Consider the following 20,405-nt stretch of genomic DNA (forward strand, 5'->3'; position numbering starts at 1 on the left):
GGAATGCAAGGCACTTCTGCTCTTCTAATTACGTGAGGTCCTAGACACGTACTCTACGCTCACCGTAATAATTATCATAATGGTAATAGGAATAGCCAACATTTATTGAATACTTTCTTTTGGCTAAGCCTTTTACATGGAAGATCTCATTTCACTCCCTCAATTACATTCTGACACATAGATTTTATGAAATAGGTTCAAAAAACAGAAATAGCTAATAGGCTGAGAGTCCAGCGCAGCTCATCTGGGGGACACTGCAGACCCACTTCGACATCGTCCCAGCTTCCCTGGCTTCCTTTACTGGGCTCTGGTCCACAGGGGCAGCTAAGTAGGTCATAAGAAGGAAAAGACAAAGGAAAGAGAAGAGAGCTGGAAAGGTGCAGAGCCAGGTTCTTTTCTCACAGGGAAGGGGAGAGTCCGGTGCTGCTGGTGAGGGAGGGAGTGGAGCCCGCACAAGTGCCGAGCCTCCACACCTGCCACGACACGGTCCCTACAGCCCAGCCATTTGATCCTGAGCCTCAAAAAGCCTCAGCAATCACTGCAGCTTCAGGCAAGAGTTAGCACCTACAGAACTGAATCATGGAGAAATGATTCCACAGGGAATGTGATCAGCTAATGTGGTTAATAAAAAATGGAACCTCTTACTAAAAAAAAAAAAAAAAAATTTTAATGGAACCTCTTGTCAACTCCACCAAGAGGAAACTCTTGCCAGGATGATGGCCCCAACACTCCAGGCAGGGCTGCTGCTGAGGCCACCCAACCAGGCAGGCAGTGAGCTCACTGCCTTAGAGTAAGACGTGTGCCACAGAGAGAGAGGAGGATTCAGACTCCTTCCGTAAAGTGGTATTAAATATAAAAGTCCTCAAACTGAATATGTTTGAGGTGTTCAACCTTACATCAACAGAGCATTTTGTTTCCTTGACAGTCTACCATGCCATGGATTTCTACATCAGAATTCCCCAAATGACACATATGTAAGTGAAGACAAGTTTTTTCTTTCATTCATTACAAACTGAAACAAGTACAGTGCATGAGAAAACCTAACCAGACTTAAAGCTGGGTTAGAGTAGTCACTGGTTTTAGGCACATGTTTTAGTACTGAAATTGTCTAGTCTGTACTGCAGCATAGGTCCTTGCCTTCCTCCAGAGCCATCCTAGATGGACAGGGACACTTACCTCCATACTCTCTGAGCCCCAGACTAATTTCAGGACATCTAGTCATTAAAATGATAGCCACTCAGTAGACAAAACACTGACAATCCTCACTTTTGCTTTCAAAACCAAATATGACAGCTACCAGAAAACTGGGACTAGCCAACGGCAACAAATTGGTTTGCCTCTGCCTGCCTGGTGGACTAGGGAAATACTGAGGAAAAAGTTATATTCCAGTTGCTGACTAAACTGTTTAGATTTTCAGTAGGTCTCAGAAGAATTGTCTTGGCCAATATCATAAAAATGTGATACCAAAAGAAAAAAAAAAGTATGTACAAGAAGTAGGAGGTGGGGGTGGGGAACTCTGGACTTTCTTGGGGTCCAATAAATCCAGGAACTTGATACCACCATGAAATATATGGGCACACCTATAGTAGTCTTCTAGAACATTCTGGAAGAAATGATTGCAGGAAAACTTAACCCAGCGGCTGAGGCTTCCTCTCCTCTGTTCAGACACATGTCTGATTGACATTTGGTGCTCCCAAAGCTTCCAGTAATACTCAAAAAAGAGCACTAAAGATACATATGAGCTGGCCATTATGCTACCTGTGCCTTCTGGGCACTTTCTTGGCTGCAAGTCTGAGTTCAACACATTGCAGGGAGTGTCCATGTTGGAGTGACAAGTCTTAGTCTGTGGCATGAGATAATTCTTGGTGGCACTGATCATTCTGAGGAAAGATTCTCTCATTAAAGAGGGACATTTTAATTATCAAAGCTCCTCTGAGGCAGTCAAAGGACAGATAAAACAGTCAAGATATTTTTAGTCTTTCCTTTCACCATTCTGAAAGAAACCCTTTCAAGTTTGGCAAAGATATTACATTACTAGGGATTATAAAAGGATCACATCTTCCATGTGAAGAAACCAGGACTCTCCAAAGGCTCCTGATGTCCAGAATACAATGTCCTCCTAAGGAAAGTGGCACAGTGGAGAAATCTGTTAATGTGCTGGCATCCTCCCTCCCAAGGGGTCACTTCCTTTAAAGCTGTCTAATAAATCTATGGAAAAGCCAGCATCATTGCAGCAACTTCATATTCTAACCACAATTTGACACCTGCCTCAAAGAAATTAGACCCTGATATTTTTTATAAACATATTTATAAAATGTCAACTGCTAAACCTCATCAGGCAGCTAATGTCCATCAATGTCTAACAAATACTGAAGCTTCTGTTTCCAACTTAACAGTACATTTACTTAATAGCTGCCAACCTAATTTAGGGACCATTAGGGACACCGAAATTACTTGATGGGCCTGCTAAAATTACCTCATCATTCCTTTCCCATTGAATCCCCACTGCTGTCAATTCTACTTTTATTTAACTTTTTGAGGGCACCTATGAGAGAAAGCTAAATAAAGAGAGTATAAGGATTCGAAGAGTGTCAACAGAAGTTCAGCTTAGTAATACAGTGGCTGAAGAGAGTAACCAAGTCACAGATGTGTACCTAGGGTAATAATGGCAGGTCTGGATAATGGGACAGGCCTGTCAAGGTCAATAAAGAGAACAATGATATTTTTCCATCATTTCTCATCTTAATCACCAACACAGCTCAGGTCATGTGGCACACTGGGAGGCTGGTGAAGTTCTGACCTGCACGGCTGCTCTCAGGTCCATCTTTTCCTACCGAGCTCTTCATCCCCTCAACAAGGGCTCTGATGCTAAGGGTGTTTATAGCCTGTTTTCCACCCTTTGTTATTCCATTACAATTCATGATTTAGCTTGCTTGCCTGTTAAAATCTGAGAGCTGATAGAATAACACTCATCCTCAAGGGCTCAAACAGTGTCTCTACTGCAGGTGGACTGGGGCAGAAGTCCACGTCATCCAAGTGCTGAGGAACCACACAAGTTCTAATTATAAGGGTGTGAGAGGTGAGACTGATTTCCTCCATGCCTGTTAACCTTGACTGTTTACTCATTCTTATAAATCAGTTCCGGGACTCAGGCAAGGAGAGCTGTAAATACTTTCAGCCTCCAATTGAGGTCTCTGCATTATACAATCGATCAGTTCAGATACCACCACAGAACTCTTGACTAAAGAATGCCCAAGTGTTAGCTGCCACGCACGATCTCCCAGCCCGGTGCCAAACAAAAACACCTAGTGAGGAGGTGCAAGGAACTCTGCAGCTTTGGAAGATCCCTGCTTGGCCTTGCCAAAGCTGAGGTGGATTGAAACAAGGGTCCTCACACCATGCAGTCCAGGGCCAACCAGGAGAGGACAATGTTCCAAAGGTCTCTGAGTCCCTCTCATTTGCCCCTAGCGGAGAGCACTAGATTAAAGAACATGATGCTGTAATTTCTAAGGCATTGCCATGGAGGGGAAATTTGTGCCAGGAAATAAAGCACATTTTGCTCTTACATTACGAAAGTGTCTGCTCTCAAATCCAAAAGGAGAGTCCCTCGCCTGACACCTTGCCAGGACACGGTTTAAGAGTACCAGGAAGCTGATCACTTCCACACGTACCCCGGTCTGAGCCCTGCAACATTCTCTCCCCAACTCTCCACTGATAGTAGCAACAATGAAAGGAAGAACCAACTCTTACAGCTTATTCTAGCCCCTCCAAGGTCCAGGAACATGTTGCACATAGAGAGGACACCAAATGAGCTCATGGCATAAATGTATTAGGACTCTGTGTAGCTCCCACTCTGTGAACCCTTGCCTATAAGCTTCTTAAGAGGCAGCTAAGTTTCCCCTTAGGAGAATTGCATAAGGCCTTCCAGTGTCACACAGTAAGTGCTTCCTGGCATTTCACATATGCTTCGCATGTGCCAGGAGCTGCTCTCCTTTGAGCATGGCATTCACTTCTTATATCAATCCCAGGTGACAAGTTATATTTTATCCCCTTTTCACAGATGAAAACACTAAGACACAAAGGGATTAAATAACATGCCAAAAACTATGGAGCTGTGATTTAAATCTAGGATCTCTGGCTCCAGAGACCTGACATGAACCGTTGTACATGAGTGCACATGCATGCGCACATGTGCACATGCACACACACACACACACACACGCTGCCCTTTCCAGTACATCAGAAGCATTATAACCTTCAATGCTGAATGTAAATGTCTTAACTATTGACTACTTGAATTTGCAATGGATCAGATTCAGACAGTTAGAGATGGCAGGACTTTTCTAGAAGGGAGAGGTCACAAGCATGACATGACAAACTCTACTCTTTCCTCTTCTTTGCCGAGAAACCCTACCTTCAAAAGTCTGTTATCACTCAGCACCTCTTCAGCCCGCAGGACAAAGGGTGGATTCACAAGGTAATGTGAGAACACCCAGATGAGAGACACCAACTGAACAACCCCCCGCTCCAACCAAAAAAAGGAAGATTCCTGAGCACTGGGTTAGATATTTTGAGGAAGAATTTTATAGGGAGCATAAAGAGAAATCCACCCCTAATTTAACCAAGATATCTAACATTTGAGAACCACTCTGGCCTTGAAGCTGTACATGTCTCTTTCTAGAACACGATCCAAAGTTTTCAGTGAGCCTTCCCTTGAGGCCATTGGCACCTGGTGGCAAGTGAGGGTAGCATTTGCTGAGGGAGACTCTGGTGGTACAAGACTGGGGAGAGATGCTGGAAACATTCTCTGGGTTCCCTTCTGCAGATATTACCTACCTTGCAGGCATGTGGCTACCAGGTCCCCATTTAGATGATTACACTTGTGGTTATGGCTAAGAGCCCAGTGGCATGGAACAGAGAGGCTTGCTAACCAATAAAAGTCCACCTGTGATTGCTCATGAAGGTCATTCATTTGCAGCTAATTCAAAAGCACTACTCAACTGCTCTCATATTCATATACTTCTCATAGTTTAAGAATAGTACCCAGGAGGTCTGGAGTGAGTCAGAGTACTTAGATAGTACAAGCCTAGATTTTCTGGTATCAGCTCTCTGCTCACCACGTCCAAGTAAGGACAGAGCTGCTTCAGCCCATGATTCAGACTCACCAGTTTTACACTGGTGAGCAAACAGCAAACCACACCAAGGTCTACATCTCCCAAAGCTCTACCATCTTTTTTTTACACCTAACGCTATTACTTGACCCAACTTTAAAGATTTCCCAGCTAAGAGCTGCTGACATATCTGGCTGACTTTTCTCCTTTCTTTTAACTCACCTGGTGACCTTGTGAAAGGAGGAAGTTTTCCCGTAGGTGTAATTTGCTTCAAAAATTATCTTTGTGAGACAAATAGGTAATGTCACAAAAAAAGAAAAACAGAAAACCATTGAAATGACTTGATATCACATGATCTTTATCAAAGTCTGACCAATTAAAAAGAAGACTTCAAGCCCAGAAGAAAAAGAGAAAAGGAGCATTAATTCCTAACCTCGCCTTTCCTCCCGAGGGTGCCCAGATCAAGCAGGGATTGAACCCAGGCTAATCTTTCACACACCATAAGGGGCCTTGTCAGGGTTTTTTCTTATGTTCGCAGAAGATACAATAATTTTTACAGTCTTATCTTCTGCCAGACAATAATGACTTGAAGGAGGTAACAAAGAGATTATTAAATTCATCAAACAATGTCTTCTGGGGAATCCCAAGGGCAACTCAGGTTCCGCTGTGTGTAGCTTCCTGTATCAGGTGCCTCACATGGGTGAGAAGGAGCGGTGACCCCGTATTCTCCTCCAGGTTGTCACCAGAAGACAGAGAGCCTAATGATAAAGGACTGGAGGAACCTGGCCTTTGATACCTTAAGGGTTGGTCCCTATCTTCTCCTGACATTTCTGGGACCCTGCTAGGGCACACAAGATCTGACATCCCTTTGTCTCTGTGCAGCCTTCCCCACTCGCCACCCTGTAGTCAGGCTCCCTCTTCCCTCACCTCTCACCACTACCCTAGCTAGGACACACTCCCAAGAAACAAGGCAATGACTGTTTAAGGATGTCTCCTAGGTACACCAGCATCCTGGCTGGGAAATGGGGCTTCAAGATTCCAACACAGTCAGCTAAAATGGTGAAAAATTCAAACTAGTTATTTGATATATAAATCAAAATGAGACATGGTTTAATTCAGTTTTCTTACTGAATTTACATGAGATGTTTTATTTGCCCTTACATTTAACCTATGCATTCCAAATTTAACATTATCTACATATGACCAAAACTAAGCTACAGTCCTATTTTATAAATAATAAAGTTAAGCGTTAAAAAGAAGTGTCGTTTATAAAATGTCTGTAGTCCACAAGAGTGGCCTATAAATTAGTGCCATATGACATTTGACAATGCAAATTAATTGAAGTAAGTTTTTTCCAGCAGAGTAGAAATTCCCAATGTCTAGGCCTGAGATGCTGGTTTTTTTTCAATTAAAACTATCATTTTTTAAATTTCAATATGTAGGTTCTATAGCATTAGAATCATAATAAATCATGTTATAGTAATAAGGAAAATAATTAAAGTGGATGATTACCATACTGAGGCATATTAAAAGAACATTATCAAGCCATCTCATTTATAAATGTTATGTCAAACACAGTCATAATTAGGGAAATTTTACCCACAAAAATCCCTGTAATTGATCTTCTACTGAACCAATACTCGACCTCCTGGGTGACGTTTCACTCTAGGACTCCTGAATGAGGCGGAATGTGAACATCAATTAACCAGGCACTGGCCATAGATGAACATCTGCTCTGGAGAGGGAACTGAGCTTCAGAAAAGGTTGCTCTCTTTGCTCTTGTCTGATTAGAGTACAGGGTGAGGAGTAAGATTTGGTGCATAGGTGCAAGTGACAGCAGTGACCTACAAGGGACCCACACGAGTTCACCACCAGGGGTCGGGAGACTCACTGTGTAGCCTGTAGTTTAGTCCTCAAAGACCTAAGGAGCCTCTGGATGCCACACCAGGGCTAGAGAAGATGTAGCCAATACCTGCTCCTGAACAGGGCATCTCCTGGATCATCTCAGACTCACACGAAACAAGTGCACAAGTTAATGATGCACTAGGGCCACAAGGGAAACCTCAGTAAGTTTTAGAGCAGTATCACAGAGCCTATGATCTGCCCACAGGCTGCAATAAAAATAGAATTTTTTAAAGTACAAGGGGGTGGGGGAGTCCTGTATGTCTGGAAATAGACTTATGAATTAAAAAATGAAATCAAAAGGGAAACTGTAAAATATTTATAAATGAAGGTACTACCGGTTAACATTTCTAGAATGCAGCTAAACCAGTATCTAGTGGGAAATGTATAGCTTTAAATAAATTTACCAAGATCTAAGAAACAATGAAAACAAAACTCAGGAAAATGGAAAACAGAGCAAGGGGGCATATCTAGTGTGTGTTTCTTAAAATTCTGAACTCTACTGAGATAGGTTATTTTTCCCCAGATTTGAATGGCATAAAATGCATATCCACATGGTCAGGAGAGGCTGTGCAGATTACAAGGTGATGATACATCAGTATCTTCTACTCCTGCTTTGTAACACTCCCACTAAATCGCTCAAATAGGAAAAAACAGAAGCCAATAGGAAATATGTTTGGTTAACCAGCATCTCACATAAACACGCAAGAGAAATGTGGTCTGGATTCAGTTAGCGGCTTCTGTCCAAGATGAAGGATTCTCTGGTTAAACTTTTGGCAAAAGCATTTTAAAGAGAGACCTGCACCCACCTGCAGCTGCCAGTTTAATATGTCTTGTACATATTTTGTTTCCAGCTAGGAAGAACCCTGAGGAGCCCTTTCATGAAATTTGTAGCCCATGCAGTTTCTTTTACAATCTTTTTGGGATTGTTAGTTGTGAATGCATCAGATCGCTTTGAAGGCGTTAAAACCCTGCCCAACGAAACCTTCACAGACTACCCGAAACAGATCTTCAGAGTGAAAACCACACAATTCTCCTGGACAGAAATGCTCATCATGAAGTGGGTCTTAGGTAAGCAGTCACTCTGCCCTATATTCTCTCCTCCTAATGATAATAGGACATGATTAAATTCTGACTTCTGAACCTCTTCCTGTCCTCTTGAGTGCACTCTGGCAGACAAAATGGTGAGCAGAAGTCAAAGTCAACTTCTGTATATGCTGGTGTAAAAGATGCACAAGCCTTTAATATGAATCTCAATTTTAGAAGGAGATGTTTGGAGGAAAGGTGCTACATATTTTTCAATATACATGTATTGAAAGTGACTGTAAAGTAGACTTGCGTGGGAAAATATATTTTGATCATTTAAGTATAGTCTATAATAAGCCTTAGGACATCAAGTTCTGTTTCTAGTAAAGAGTATAAAATTGTGTAGCTTAAATGATTATTTTTTATCACTGAACACTAATATAGAATACAATCTTGGTGATAAATGTAAATCTAAAAAGTTATGGAAGTAACATTTTCTCACTATTTGTGTTAATGAACATCATGACACTGTGACATTCCTCTCTGCAGTGTTATTTTGTGTTGTCAAGGTCTGTCACTAGAATTACCAAAGAAAGTGCTCCCAATTTCCCCAATGACTAGCTAAGAAAGACCACCTCTCTTGCCTACTTCATAAGAACTGTTACTAAGAAGAATAAATAAGGTAAACTAAAACGGTAAAAGCCAAACCTGTTTAGGCAAAATGTGATAGAGGTTTTTCTAACACTGAAATTAGCAAAATTGGTAAAAAAAAAAAAAAATCAGACCTGATGAGGGAAAAAAATGAGTAGCTGTAAAAGCTATACTCAGTGACCCTGTACATAACTAAAATCTAATCAATAACTTAAAATATTTATATAAAAAAGACATGAATTTGATCAGCATTTTCTGAGCAAAACAAACCTGAAGACAGAAAGAACTGCAAAATTTCATCTCTGCAGTATCACAATGAGTCAATTAATTAAACTGCCCTAATGGTATGCACCCCAGATTTTGCTTCCATCACAAAATTTTTGTATTGATATCATCTGCACTGTGCTTACATTAACAAACACTGAGTCAAAATTTAAACAGGGTCAAAGTATGTATGCTGTCAGTCAACAAAATCACAAAAAAATAGGTACCTGAACATAGCCCAACACATGACCTGTCTTAATTAAAAGACATAGCCTAAGTGAGCCCAACAGTCAAACTACCTAAGAACATCCCACAGCTGGCCAAGCTGAGAGCAATAGGGAATATGGTCTCTGGGTTGGGTCTTTAAATAGGAAGAGGGAGGAGAGAAGAATGGTTTGATCCAAAGGACAGAGGCAGGAAAGCATACTGTGCTTACCAGAGGCTTTCCGTCAAGCAGCAAGTCTAGAACCAAAGGCTCACTTAGTGGAGTCACTGGCACTAAAGTCGTAAAGCAACATGAAAGCCTGTTGCAGTGGGTTCTGGGGCCTAACTTTCATAGTGTCGGGCCTATCCCAATTCTCCCTAGTATACCCTCCGCCTCGTGGATAAACTAAATACCTTAACACAGCAGTGGACTGAATGTACCCCCCCCTCAAAATCCATACATGAAACACCTAACCCCAATGTGATGGCATCAGGGGGTGGAGCCTTGAAAAGGGATCAAATCATGAGGACTTTCGTGATCTCTCATGAATGGGCTTAGTGCCCTTGTTAAAGGCGCCCCAAGGGTACCATGTGAGGATACAACAAGGAGTCTGTAACCCAGAAGAGGGCTCTCACCAGAACCCAAATATGCTTGGCAACTTGATTTCAGATTTCCAACCTCCAGAACTGTGAGAAATAAATTTGTTGTTTATAAGCTACTCAGCCTGTGATTTTGTTATAGCAATCCAAATTGACGAAGACAGATTTTTTTATTTTTTCTTTTTTTTTAATATAACTTATTGTCGAGCTAGCTAACATACAGTGTATACAGTGTGCTCTTGGCTTTGGGAATAGATTTCTATGATTCACCGCTTCCATACAACACCCAGTGCTCATCCCAACAAGTGCCCTCCTCCATGCCCATCACCCATTCCCCCCCTCCATCTCCCCATCAAGCCTCAGTTTGTTCTCTGTATTTAAGAGCCTCTTCTGGGCTTGCCTGCCCCTCTATTTGAAATGATTTTTTCCCCTTCCCTTCCCCGATGGTCTTCTGTTAAGTTTCTCAAATTCTACATATGAGTGAAAACATATCTTTCTCTGACTGACTTATTTCACTTAGCATGATACCCTCCAGTTCCATCCACATTGCTGCAAATGGCAAGATTTCATTCTTTTTCATTGCCAAGCAGCATTCCGTTATATATATAAACTACATCTTCTTTATCCACTCATCAGTTGATGGACATTTGGGCTCTTTCCAAAATTTGGCTATTGTTAATAGTGCTGCTATAAACTTTGGGGTACATGTGCCCCTATGCATCAGCACTCCTGTATCCTTTGGATAAATTCCTAGTAGTGCTATTGCTGGGTCATAGGGTAATTCTATTTTTAATTTTTTGAGGAACCTCTACACTGTTTTCCAGAGTAGCTGCACCAGTTTGCATTCCCACCAACAGTGCAAGAGGGTTCCCGTTTCTCCACATCCTTGACAACATCTGTTGTTTCCTGAGTTGTTAATTTTAGCCATTCTGATTGATGTGAGGTGGTATCTCAATGTGATTTTGATTTCTATTTCCCTGATGATGAGCGATACTGAGCATGTTTTCATGTGTCTGTTGGCTATCTGGATGTAAAAATGCATAAGACAGAGATTTAAAACAAAACAAAACCATAACTCACATGTTGGGTTTATGGATAAAACTTAAGAGTATTTATGGCACCAATCACTCACCCAACACCTTTCCTAACTGGCCTCCAAGGAGACGACTGTGGTGAGTGCTCTGAAGTGGGTAGGTAGAGCTACCTTATGTTAATGGCTCCTAACTCAAGTATGACTTCCTCCTGAGTCCTCCTATTTCTCCTCCTGGATGCCAGAGCACTGTCCCAATAAGAGGCATGTATCTCCAGCTAGAAGGGAACCAGCTTCTACAGCCTGATCCCAGTTTCTGCCCATCAAAGCAGAGCTGAGTTTTAAGACTGTTACATGAAAAGTACTGGGGAGGAGTAGACTTGTTGACCTATTCCTGTTATATTTCAGGTAGAAGAAAGATTTTAACTACTTTTCCTTAGATAATTTTTTCAAACTTTTTATTATAAATAATTTCAAGAATATACAATAATCAACACAAGAGTATAGTAAACCCCACAGAACAATCCCTCGTGTTCAACTAGTTCCCTTCTCTCAGCGCTATAGTATTTTGAACCAAATATCAGGTATTATATTTCATCTACAAAAATTATTGTGTGTATCACTAAAAGATAAGTCTCTTTTTTTCCCAATGTTTTTTCTCTCTCTGCTTCAAGTTCACTGACACTTTTTCCTCATTATCTATAATTCTAATTCCAACTAGTAAATGTTTCCTTTCAGATCTTATATTTTCCAGTGCTTGAAATTCTATTTGGCTCTCTTTTTACCTTTCATTTCTTTCTTCATGACGTTTACATTTTCCTTTAAGTCCTTGAACAAACTAGGCATACGTATAGTAACTGTTAGAAAATCCCTATCTCCCAATTCCATCATCTCTGTCATTTCTGGGTTAACTTCTATTACCTAATCTTTCTCCTGACACCGATCACATTTTCCTGCATCTTGGTGGCTTAGTAATTTCTGACTGAATGATGAGCACTTTATATGTTATGTTGTTGAGCATCTAGATTTTGCTGTCCTCCTTGAAAGAGTTTTTGGCTTTATTCTAACAAGCTGTTAAATACTTACGGATGAGTTTGGTGCTTTTCAAGCTTTCTTACAGTGAATCTGCAGAAAATTAACTATAAGGATTGTTTCTCCTTATATTATAGAGACACACATCTGGAGTCTCTACTAAATGCCCTCGATAATCAACAAGGAACCTCAACCCTAGATGGTTGGAGCTCAAACATCTCTCCACTGTGGGTGAGCTCTGGAAACTACTCGGCTTGTAGCTCTCTGGCTGTTAGTGGAGTTTTACTCTGGACATAACTTAGTACTCAGGAAATGTTCAACAAGACCCCTAAGTAATTCTCTGGACTTTGTGGTTTTGTTTTTGTTTGTTTTTTTTGTTTGTTTGTTTGTTTGTTTTATTTTTTTTTAGTGTTTTTATTTATTTCTAGGAGAGAGAGAGAGAGAGAGACAGCGCGAACAGGGGAGGGTCAGAGAGAGAGGGAGTGACAGACCGAAACAGGCTCCAGGCTCTGAGCTGGCAGTTGGCACAGAGCCCGACGCGGGGCTCGAACCCACGAACCGTGAGATCATGACCCAAGCGAAAGTCGGACGCTCAACCGACTAAGCCACCCAGGCGCCCCTGTGGTTTTGTTTTTTGATTGGTATAGTATCCTTCCCTCTGGAACTCTGCAACACAATGTCTAATCACCTCTGCCTTCCTGAACTCTAGACTCTTGTCTCTCCAACTCAGTAGGACTGCCTTCCATGCCTCTGGGACCCCTCTCCATGCACTGCAGACCAGAATGTGCCACCATAAAGGAAGATACGGTGAACAAAAGGCTTACTGTGCTGGTTTCCCTTTACTAAAGGACCACAGTCCTATGCTATTTCCAATGTCTGGGGATAGTTTCTTTTTCTCTTTTCTGGTTTATTACTCCATCATGGCTGATAACAGTAATCAGAATTCTTTTTCTAAAATAGAACCACATACATAAAAAAGTTTCATAATGATTTTTTCAAATCTTGAAATATCTAGTCAGTACTTATATTTCTCTGATACAGGAGACAAACTGAATAATGACTGAGTCAGCCTGCTTCTCTTTTCCTTCTGATCTCTGTTCATATTTTACCTTCTCAGAGTAGTTGAGGAGATAAGAGCAAGCCCTCTCATCTGCCTACATTGAGAAAATGAAATCTGAGCAGAGACCTGAAGGAAGAGAGGAATTAAGTTTTGCAGACATCTAGGTGAAAAGCATTCCACACAGAAGGATCAGTATGTGTTAAAGGCATGGATTCAAGGGAACAGCAAAGAAACTAATGTGGCTGAAGCTTAGTGAATGAGGAATGAACAGAGATGAAGTCAGAGGAATAGGCAAAGTCAGATCATGCAAGGCCTTATAGGCCATCGTACACAGTTTTAATTTTATTCTGAGGGCAACAAAAAGCCACTAGGAAGTTTTGAGCACAAAAGTGGCATTATATGACTTAAGTTTCTAATGGGGTTCACTGGCTGCTACGTACAGCATAGAGGATTCCGGAACAAGCAGAGATGCAAGAAGATCAATTAGGAGGACACCACAATAATTCAGACAGGAAATGGTTTGTTTTGAGTAGGCAGCAGATGGTGATTACATTCTGAAGGTAAAATTGATAATACTTACTATTGGATATTGTGTGGGGTGGAAGAGTAAGAGCGCAAAGAAAATTCCATGTGTTTTAGCTCAAGTAATGGTATAATAGAGAGCCATTCACTGTGACAGGATAGACCAGGGGAGGAGCAGTTTGAAGAGGGAGCAGAAAAGGAAATCAAGAGTTCAGTTTGAGACACCTATTAGACATCCGGGTGGAAATGTCAAGAAGCACTTGGCTTTACATGTCTGAAGTACCTAAGTATATAAGGAGAGGCTGCTGCTGAAGACATAAATATGAGCATGTCAGTGTATTTAAAGTAAATTACATGCAATCATTTCGACTGCTAATGTGGTCAGACAAACTGAGGACTGAGCCCTGAGGCACAATGATACTTAAAGGATGAAAGATGAGAAGTATCTAGCAAAGGAGATTAGGTAAGAGGAGAGCCAAGAGAGTGGTGCTGAAGCCAATCAAAGTGTGTCAAGAAAGAGGGAGTGATGACTTATCTCCAATGCCAGCATATTAAGTAACGTGAGGCCTGAGACTTCACCAATGAATATGGAAGCCAAGTTCCTGAGTAGCCAGAGGGGATGGAATCCAGTCTGCAAGTGGAGGACATGGCCTTGGCAGGACCGTGAACTCCTCACCCAGGGTAACAGGAGGGAAGGGTTGAGGGCACACGACAGGTGGCTTGCAAGATGCAGTGGTGGGAGCAATGCAAAAGTTTTTGGGATATTCCTTCTACTTTCTCAATTCTTTTCTTGATAAATATCTTCGGGTTACTAGGCATTATATTATGTATCAGGCGCTGTGCCAGATACTGGGGAAGCAGCTGTAAAATATGACTAACATTACCTTATCCATAAATACATTCTGGAGCTCTTTAATTATCACAAAGTACTACTGATCTTTGAGAAGATTTTGAACACTGTGTGCACTGCTGGCACATCCTAAAGTCTAGAATCTGATTTACCCTCTGCTCAGATATGGAGAGCCTTGAAATGGCATGAGGCCTATACTGACAGAATCTCTGAATTCTGCTCTGCTGGGGATTGGCTAGACACAGCAACACAGCCTTTTCTCCCATAATGTATCACACTAATGAATGCGGGACTCTGGACAGACTGATTATAAAAACACCATTACTCCCTCTCTACCAGAAGCTGCCCGAGGGCTGAAAAGAACCTTAGGACCCTAGCAAGTCCAACTTGCTCCTTTCATGGAGAAAGATGTTGGCCACAAAGAGGGGAATGGCCTTCTCCAGGTGGCCTGCTTCTACTCTTTGCACTCCCAAGCCCAGGGATCTACAGTCTCACATAGGAGCTATAGTGATCCACTTAAAATACAATTAGGTTTTGTCGCTCTATGCCTCAACACTCTTTAGTGGCTCCCCATCCCCCTCAGAGAGATGCCCATGTCATTACAATGGCCTACAAAGCCCTCCACCTCTCCACGTCATCTCCACCTCTTCACCCCACTTCATTTCCCACCACTTTCCACCTCACTCACTGTTTCAGCCCCATGGGTTTCCTTGCCTCATACCATTTCTACCACAGAACCTCTACTGGGGCTGACCCTCTGCCTGAGAGCTCTTCCCGCAGGCAGTGCAGCTTGCTCCCTCACCTCCTCAGGTCTTCTGCTCGAATGTCTCCTTCAAAGTGAGGCCTTTATAATCCGACCTGTTTACAGCTGCAAGTTCCCCCACTCTGTCCTCCAGTTCCCCATGCTCCTTTCCGTCCTATCGGTTAACACCTCTAACAAAACTACATGCCTTCTTTTGTTTCCTCCTGTCTCAATTAATATTAACATTTCTGCAATCATGTAAATGTGTAGTTGCCTCTTTTCATCTTCTGCTATCCCTGCCTCCGTTTGGTCATCCAGTTTTCCCAATGACCTCTTTCAATGGCCATGTCATGTGACTACTCTAGCTTACTTCCCCAAGCCTCTACTCATACTGGGCATGTATGCTGTTCCTCTTCTTCTGTACAGTTCTGCGGAAAGGTCAAACCCAGTTACAAAGATATTCTTCCTTCACTCTAGATGCTTTAGTTGACTACCAGCAGGATATGGGGAGGATTCAGGATTGTCAATCCCAGGGAGTTAAGACACAAGATGGGGGCCACAAGGAGACTAAGAAAACACACCCAAAAATAAAAGAAAAACCAGAACACAGTATTAAAAAAAGCAAGAGAAGAGTGTGGGTGAGAAAGGAGGGATAAATTTGCCAGTAGACATGTGTGTTCTGTAGCAATGTCAAATGAGCTGCTTTCCAGAGGACTTCACAAGCCAGGGACCATCATTCCTTCCAGCTGGGAGAGCCTCCAATAGCAGTTCTACCAGAGGAACCTCTTTCTGGCCAATCGGTATCAGTGGTAACTCTGGGGTAGTTGTTAAAAGCTTGTAATATATGGCTTTTCAGTTGGAGACTGTGGCTCCAGATACACTCATCAGAGGACTGTGTAACATTAGCGGTTCCCAGAAAGCCATCGGGCTTGGAGGGCAGGAAGCCTCTCCACAACGCATGCCATCTCTCCATCGAGGAAGAGACTCATGTCCAAAGATGCATTCTACACCACTCTTAGACCCTGGCAGTGTTTTCTTAAATAGACATCCCAGGACTGAAAGTGAGCTGGACACATAAATGCTCAACATAGTAAGAAAATACGTTTTTAAATTAATACAATACAATTTAAAGAGCTAAAGGGAAATGCTGCCAATTGCCAGCCCCACTCCCTGACTTGGGAGCCATATTCAGTCTCTTCAGGCACCCTGGAAGAGCCTGCTCTCCCACACTTCCATGCCCATTTTCTGGAACACTCTGCCAGTCCCTCCTCCCTCACCGAGCTCACTCCTGGTTCCTCACACCAACTGTCACCTCCTCCATGAATTTGCTTCATTCAGTGAACAAATAGAAGTTGTTCCAGGCACCCTGCTGGGTCACAAGATCAGAACACTGACTGCTTTGATCCCTGTGTCTCCACAAACAGTCCCTGGACATGTTTATTACAGCTTCTGCCACCCGGAGTATGCATTACTGCTTATGATACATCTGTCTCCAGCGCTAGACTCATCTTGCTATGAAGGGCTGACATCTTGGTTGTCGTATCCCCAGGATGGGAGCTGGCACCAAGGCTGCACTCAGCAATGTCTGTTAAGTGGGTGGAGAAGTTCTTAACCAGTGAGAGTAAGCTTGTGCCTAGTAGAGAGCATGGTAGGTGACAGCAGAGTGGAGAGCAAGGGTCCTCAACTGCCTGTGTGGCTTTAGACAACTTGCCATCTTCCCATGTAAGGTTTTTCATCTATAAGATGCAGATAACTGCAGTTTACCTCTCAGGCTCTTATGAAGGTGTACTGCTGCTCAAGTGCTGAACACAGGGCCTTGGCACTTAGCAGGTGCACAGCAATTGTTAGCTACTAAAATTAGAGAAGAGAAAAGAGGACAAGTTTTGTTAAGAAATGTTAGATCTATAAATCTCATCTTCCTGCCTGGAAAACAACTAAATCCCAAATGTGTCTGAGGCCCAGATTTGTTGCAAAGGACCCATCACTGAGATAGTATTTGGATGTCAGGGCTTGAGGGCATCTTCTCCCTCCTGCAAGGGAGGAACACCTACATGTTGGCCCAGTAATGAGAAGCTGACCTGAAAGAACAGACAGGACCCCAGGAGGTGGTCTGGGACCTCTGCTCAGCTAAAGACCCTGGGACAGGGCACAGAAAGCCTTGGGGCCAAGACCATTTAAGGAATGTGCATATTTAAGTCCCACAGGACCTTGAAGGGAGAATCCCTTCTGAATAGCCATTGAGGTGCAAGATGGGCAATGGGCTGGGCATGAACCACCTTTTGAACTACCAAGCTCCTTCTCAGCAGCCTGCAGGCCATTATTCAGAACCAGCACAAACTTTGCTTCGCATTTCCCCCAAGGCTTCCCAGCATTTCCCAGCCTATTCCACTATCAGCCACGCCTCATTAATTATCAGTGACCTTGTTCTCTGGACTCCAAGGCTTCCCAAAGTGAAGAGGATTTTGCTGGAAGGAGGCTCCAGTACCCAGCATCCTTACCCCTGAGCCCAAGGTTTTAACACTCCTCTGATTGACAAGCTGGAGGAAAGAGACCATGATACTCAGCATGGATATGAAATGCCGAACCTTGGAAGCAGGGGGCCTAATTTCACTCACTCAAGTACTTAATTTCACACATTTCTTTTTTCATTAAGCATTCCTACTGCTCAAACCCTTGGGCCCATGCTACTTTTACTCATGGCCTTGGAATAATTTAAATTAGCCTGGGTGAGTTAATATTTAAATCTAGTAAAAGTGATGAGGGCATTTGACTATGGAGGAAATGACTTGTAATGCTCAGTGAGGAGCTACTAGAATGGTCAGAAAAGTCAATCTTCTAAAAACAACCTGCATTTAAGATTCACAGAGCTTTTAGCACTTGAAATTACCCCAATACCCAATGCTTTAGTGCTTGAAATACCCAGGAAGTGGCCAAACTAGAACCTGAACCCAGGACTTCCCAGATTAAAGCCAGTGACAGGATGCAGCATGCCTAGTGCCCAGCTAAAATCAGTTCCCCTAAAACATTAGGAATTTTAATTTGAGGGGAGACAAAAACAATAAACATTATTTCTCCCAGCCTGTAACTGTTTCTTTCTAAAAACATTTTTTAAATATCTATTTGAACTGGCACAACTGAAAGTAATTTCAGTGTTAAGAAAATCATTACCTTGCTGAACTACCATACAAATTTTGAAAAGGTAAGCTGGAGGGAGAGGTGTGGCTTTATTTAGGAAAAAAAAGGCAAGGTAGGAGTGTCTTGTCAACAGACCTGCAACGTTTTGGGATATTTCCTATTGTGGGGACCCCAATTTGAAACAGACATGCAGACATCTTAAAATGGACTGCATCAAACAAAGCCACCACTTCTCTAAACAGCTTTTCTCCTCGGAAAAACATGTGGTTTCAATTCCTCTTATATAATGGACCATTTTCACCAGAAAAGGGAAACCTCTGATTAAACTGTGGTCTCCAGATCATATGTGGGATCTTTAGAAAGCCCTTTCCCATTCCTGGACCTCAGTTTCCTTCCATTTGGCTTAGAAAGGGATGTTTCCTTAAAACTTCTCAGTTCTTAAAATGCACAAATGTTGGACACTGTATTTCTCCTATAATGCCTCCAAGAATCTAGAATCTATGAAAGAATGAGAACTTTCTTCTTCCTCCTGGAGACCACTTATCTGTAAACAGAGGGGCAGGTGACAGGTATTCTCACAGTCTGAGAATTTCCTGTCTCTAAATCTTCCCTCGAAGAAGAACCGTTTTCGTTTTGCTGCTGGCTATCAAGGTTCTCAGCTCTAAAGAGCTCCCATTTACATTCATACCCGGGTTCCTGCAGTGGCCCAGCTGTGGTCACAAATGCCAAGGGAAATGGAAAATGAGCCTGACCTTCTCACTCTCCCGCAGGAATGATTTGGTCCGAGTGCAAGGAAATCTGGGAGGAGGGGCCGCGGGAATATGTGCTGCACCTGTGGAACCTGCTAGACTTCGGGATGCTGTCCATCTTCGTGGCCTCCTTCACCGCCAGGTTCATGGCCTTCCTGAAGGCCAGCGAGGCACAGCTGTACGTGGACCAGCACGTGCAGGACGACTCGCTACAGAACGTCTCACTTCCGCCGGAAGTGGCATACTTCACCTACGGTGAGACAGAGGGCGCTCTAGCGAGTCCCACCTGGTGCTTCTGGGCGTGGCCCAGGGCCCTTAGCATGGCTCCACCTGTGGGCCTCCCTCCCACTCCCCGCTGCACAAGTATCTCCACAGAACGTGCAATTAGTGACTATAAGAAATGAATTTTTTTGTGCTAAGATGGATAGATTTGGAAAGGATTTTAGAGTGTTTCTGGGATATGTTTTGTCCTTTTTGTTTTTTTTTTAAGAGAGAGAGAGCGAGGGCACGTGGGTGCAGGAGAGGGGCAGAGAGAGAGGGAATCTCAAACAGGCTCCAGGCCCAGCACCGAGCCCCTCTCAGGAGTGGATCTCACTACTGGGAGATCATGACCTGAGCTGTAATCAGGAGTCAGTCTCTTAACCAACTGAGCCACCCAAGCTCTTCCTTTCTGCCCTTCCTCCCCCCCTTTTTTAAAGAAAAATCTCAATTCTGATGTGGACCCTGGAGCACTAAGAGAAACTGTATAGATAGAATTTTCCTTCTATACTTGATCCCTGTATTTTGTGCAAAGATAGGCCTTCATTGCCCAATCCAAACATTCTTTTCTCATGTCAAAATTATTTTTTTTGGAGATGACTTAATTCTTTCAAACCACAAGGCCATACAGTGTGAGGTAGTAGACTGAAATTTTAGGAAGTGTAAGAGTTAGACCATCTATTTATTGAGGACCTACTAGATACCAGGAACTGTACAGACATTTTAAACCATAAACTCCAATCTTTGCAAAAGGCCCGCAAAAAGAAGGCTCTTTTCTGTCCCTATTTTACAGATGATGAAACGGGCTTCCATGGCAGGGCTCACAGTGTCCTCAGAAATATAGGAATACCTTGGATAGCAAGGGATCCTGGCCCAACATGAATTGAGAACCATTCAGAACGGCCTGGTGCTTATGTTCCCAGGCTTTGAAGTTACACCTGGATTCAAATCCTACTTCTATAGCTTACTCGGAGATTCTGTTTACTAATTTTTCTAAGCCTTTATTTTCCCATATGTAAAACCTATGTCAGAAAGTTTGTTTTATGGATTCAGTAAGATAGTGCATAAGAAGCATTTTGCATTCTGCTTGGAAAATATTAAAGGTTCAGTGAATGGTAACAGTTTATCAATACCGCCTATTAGGTCATTTTCCTGCTCTAAAACTGTGTTGTTGTCTGTAAAAAAAAGAAAGAGAAGTGGGGAGAAGAAATAGATTTGTGTTAATGATACCAGTAAATTAGTTGGACACTTAAGAGGCATTCATGAACT

General features: G+C 42.6%; 1 protein-coding gene across 1 annotated transcript in view; it reads left to right on the top strand.

Moving 5' to 3' along the window:
• The window catches only part of TRPC7 (transient receptor potential cation channel subfamily C member 7), a 157,922-nt gene that overhangs the window by 101,512 nt on the left and 36,005 nt on the right, over positions 1–20,405 (top strand). The window contains exons 7-8 of the mRNA XM_039242302.1: positions 7,868–8,084; positions 18,900–19,133. Of these exons, the coding sequence (XP_039098233.1) occupies positions 7,868–8,084; positions 18,900–19,133 (451 nt within the window). The remainder of the gene's footprint in view (positions 1–7,867; positions 8,085–18,899; positions 19,134–20,405) is intronic.

This window comes from Hyaena hyaena, unplaced genomic scaffold (genome assembly GCF_003009895.1).
Source record: "Hyaena hyaena isolate Hyena2069 unplaced genomic scaffold, ASM300989v1 scaffold_214, whole genome shotgun sequence".
NCBI classification, from domain to species: domain Eukaryota; kingdom Metazoa; phylum Chordata; class Mammalia; order Carnivora; family Hyaenidae; genus Hyaena; species Hyaena hyaena.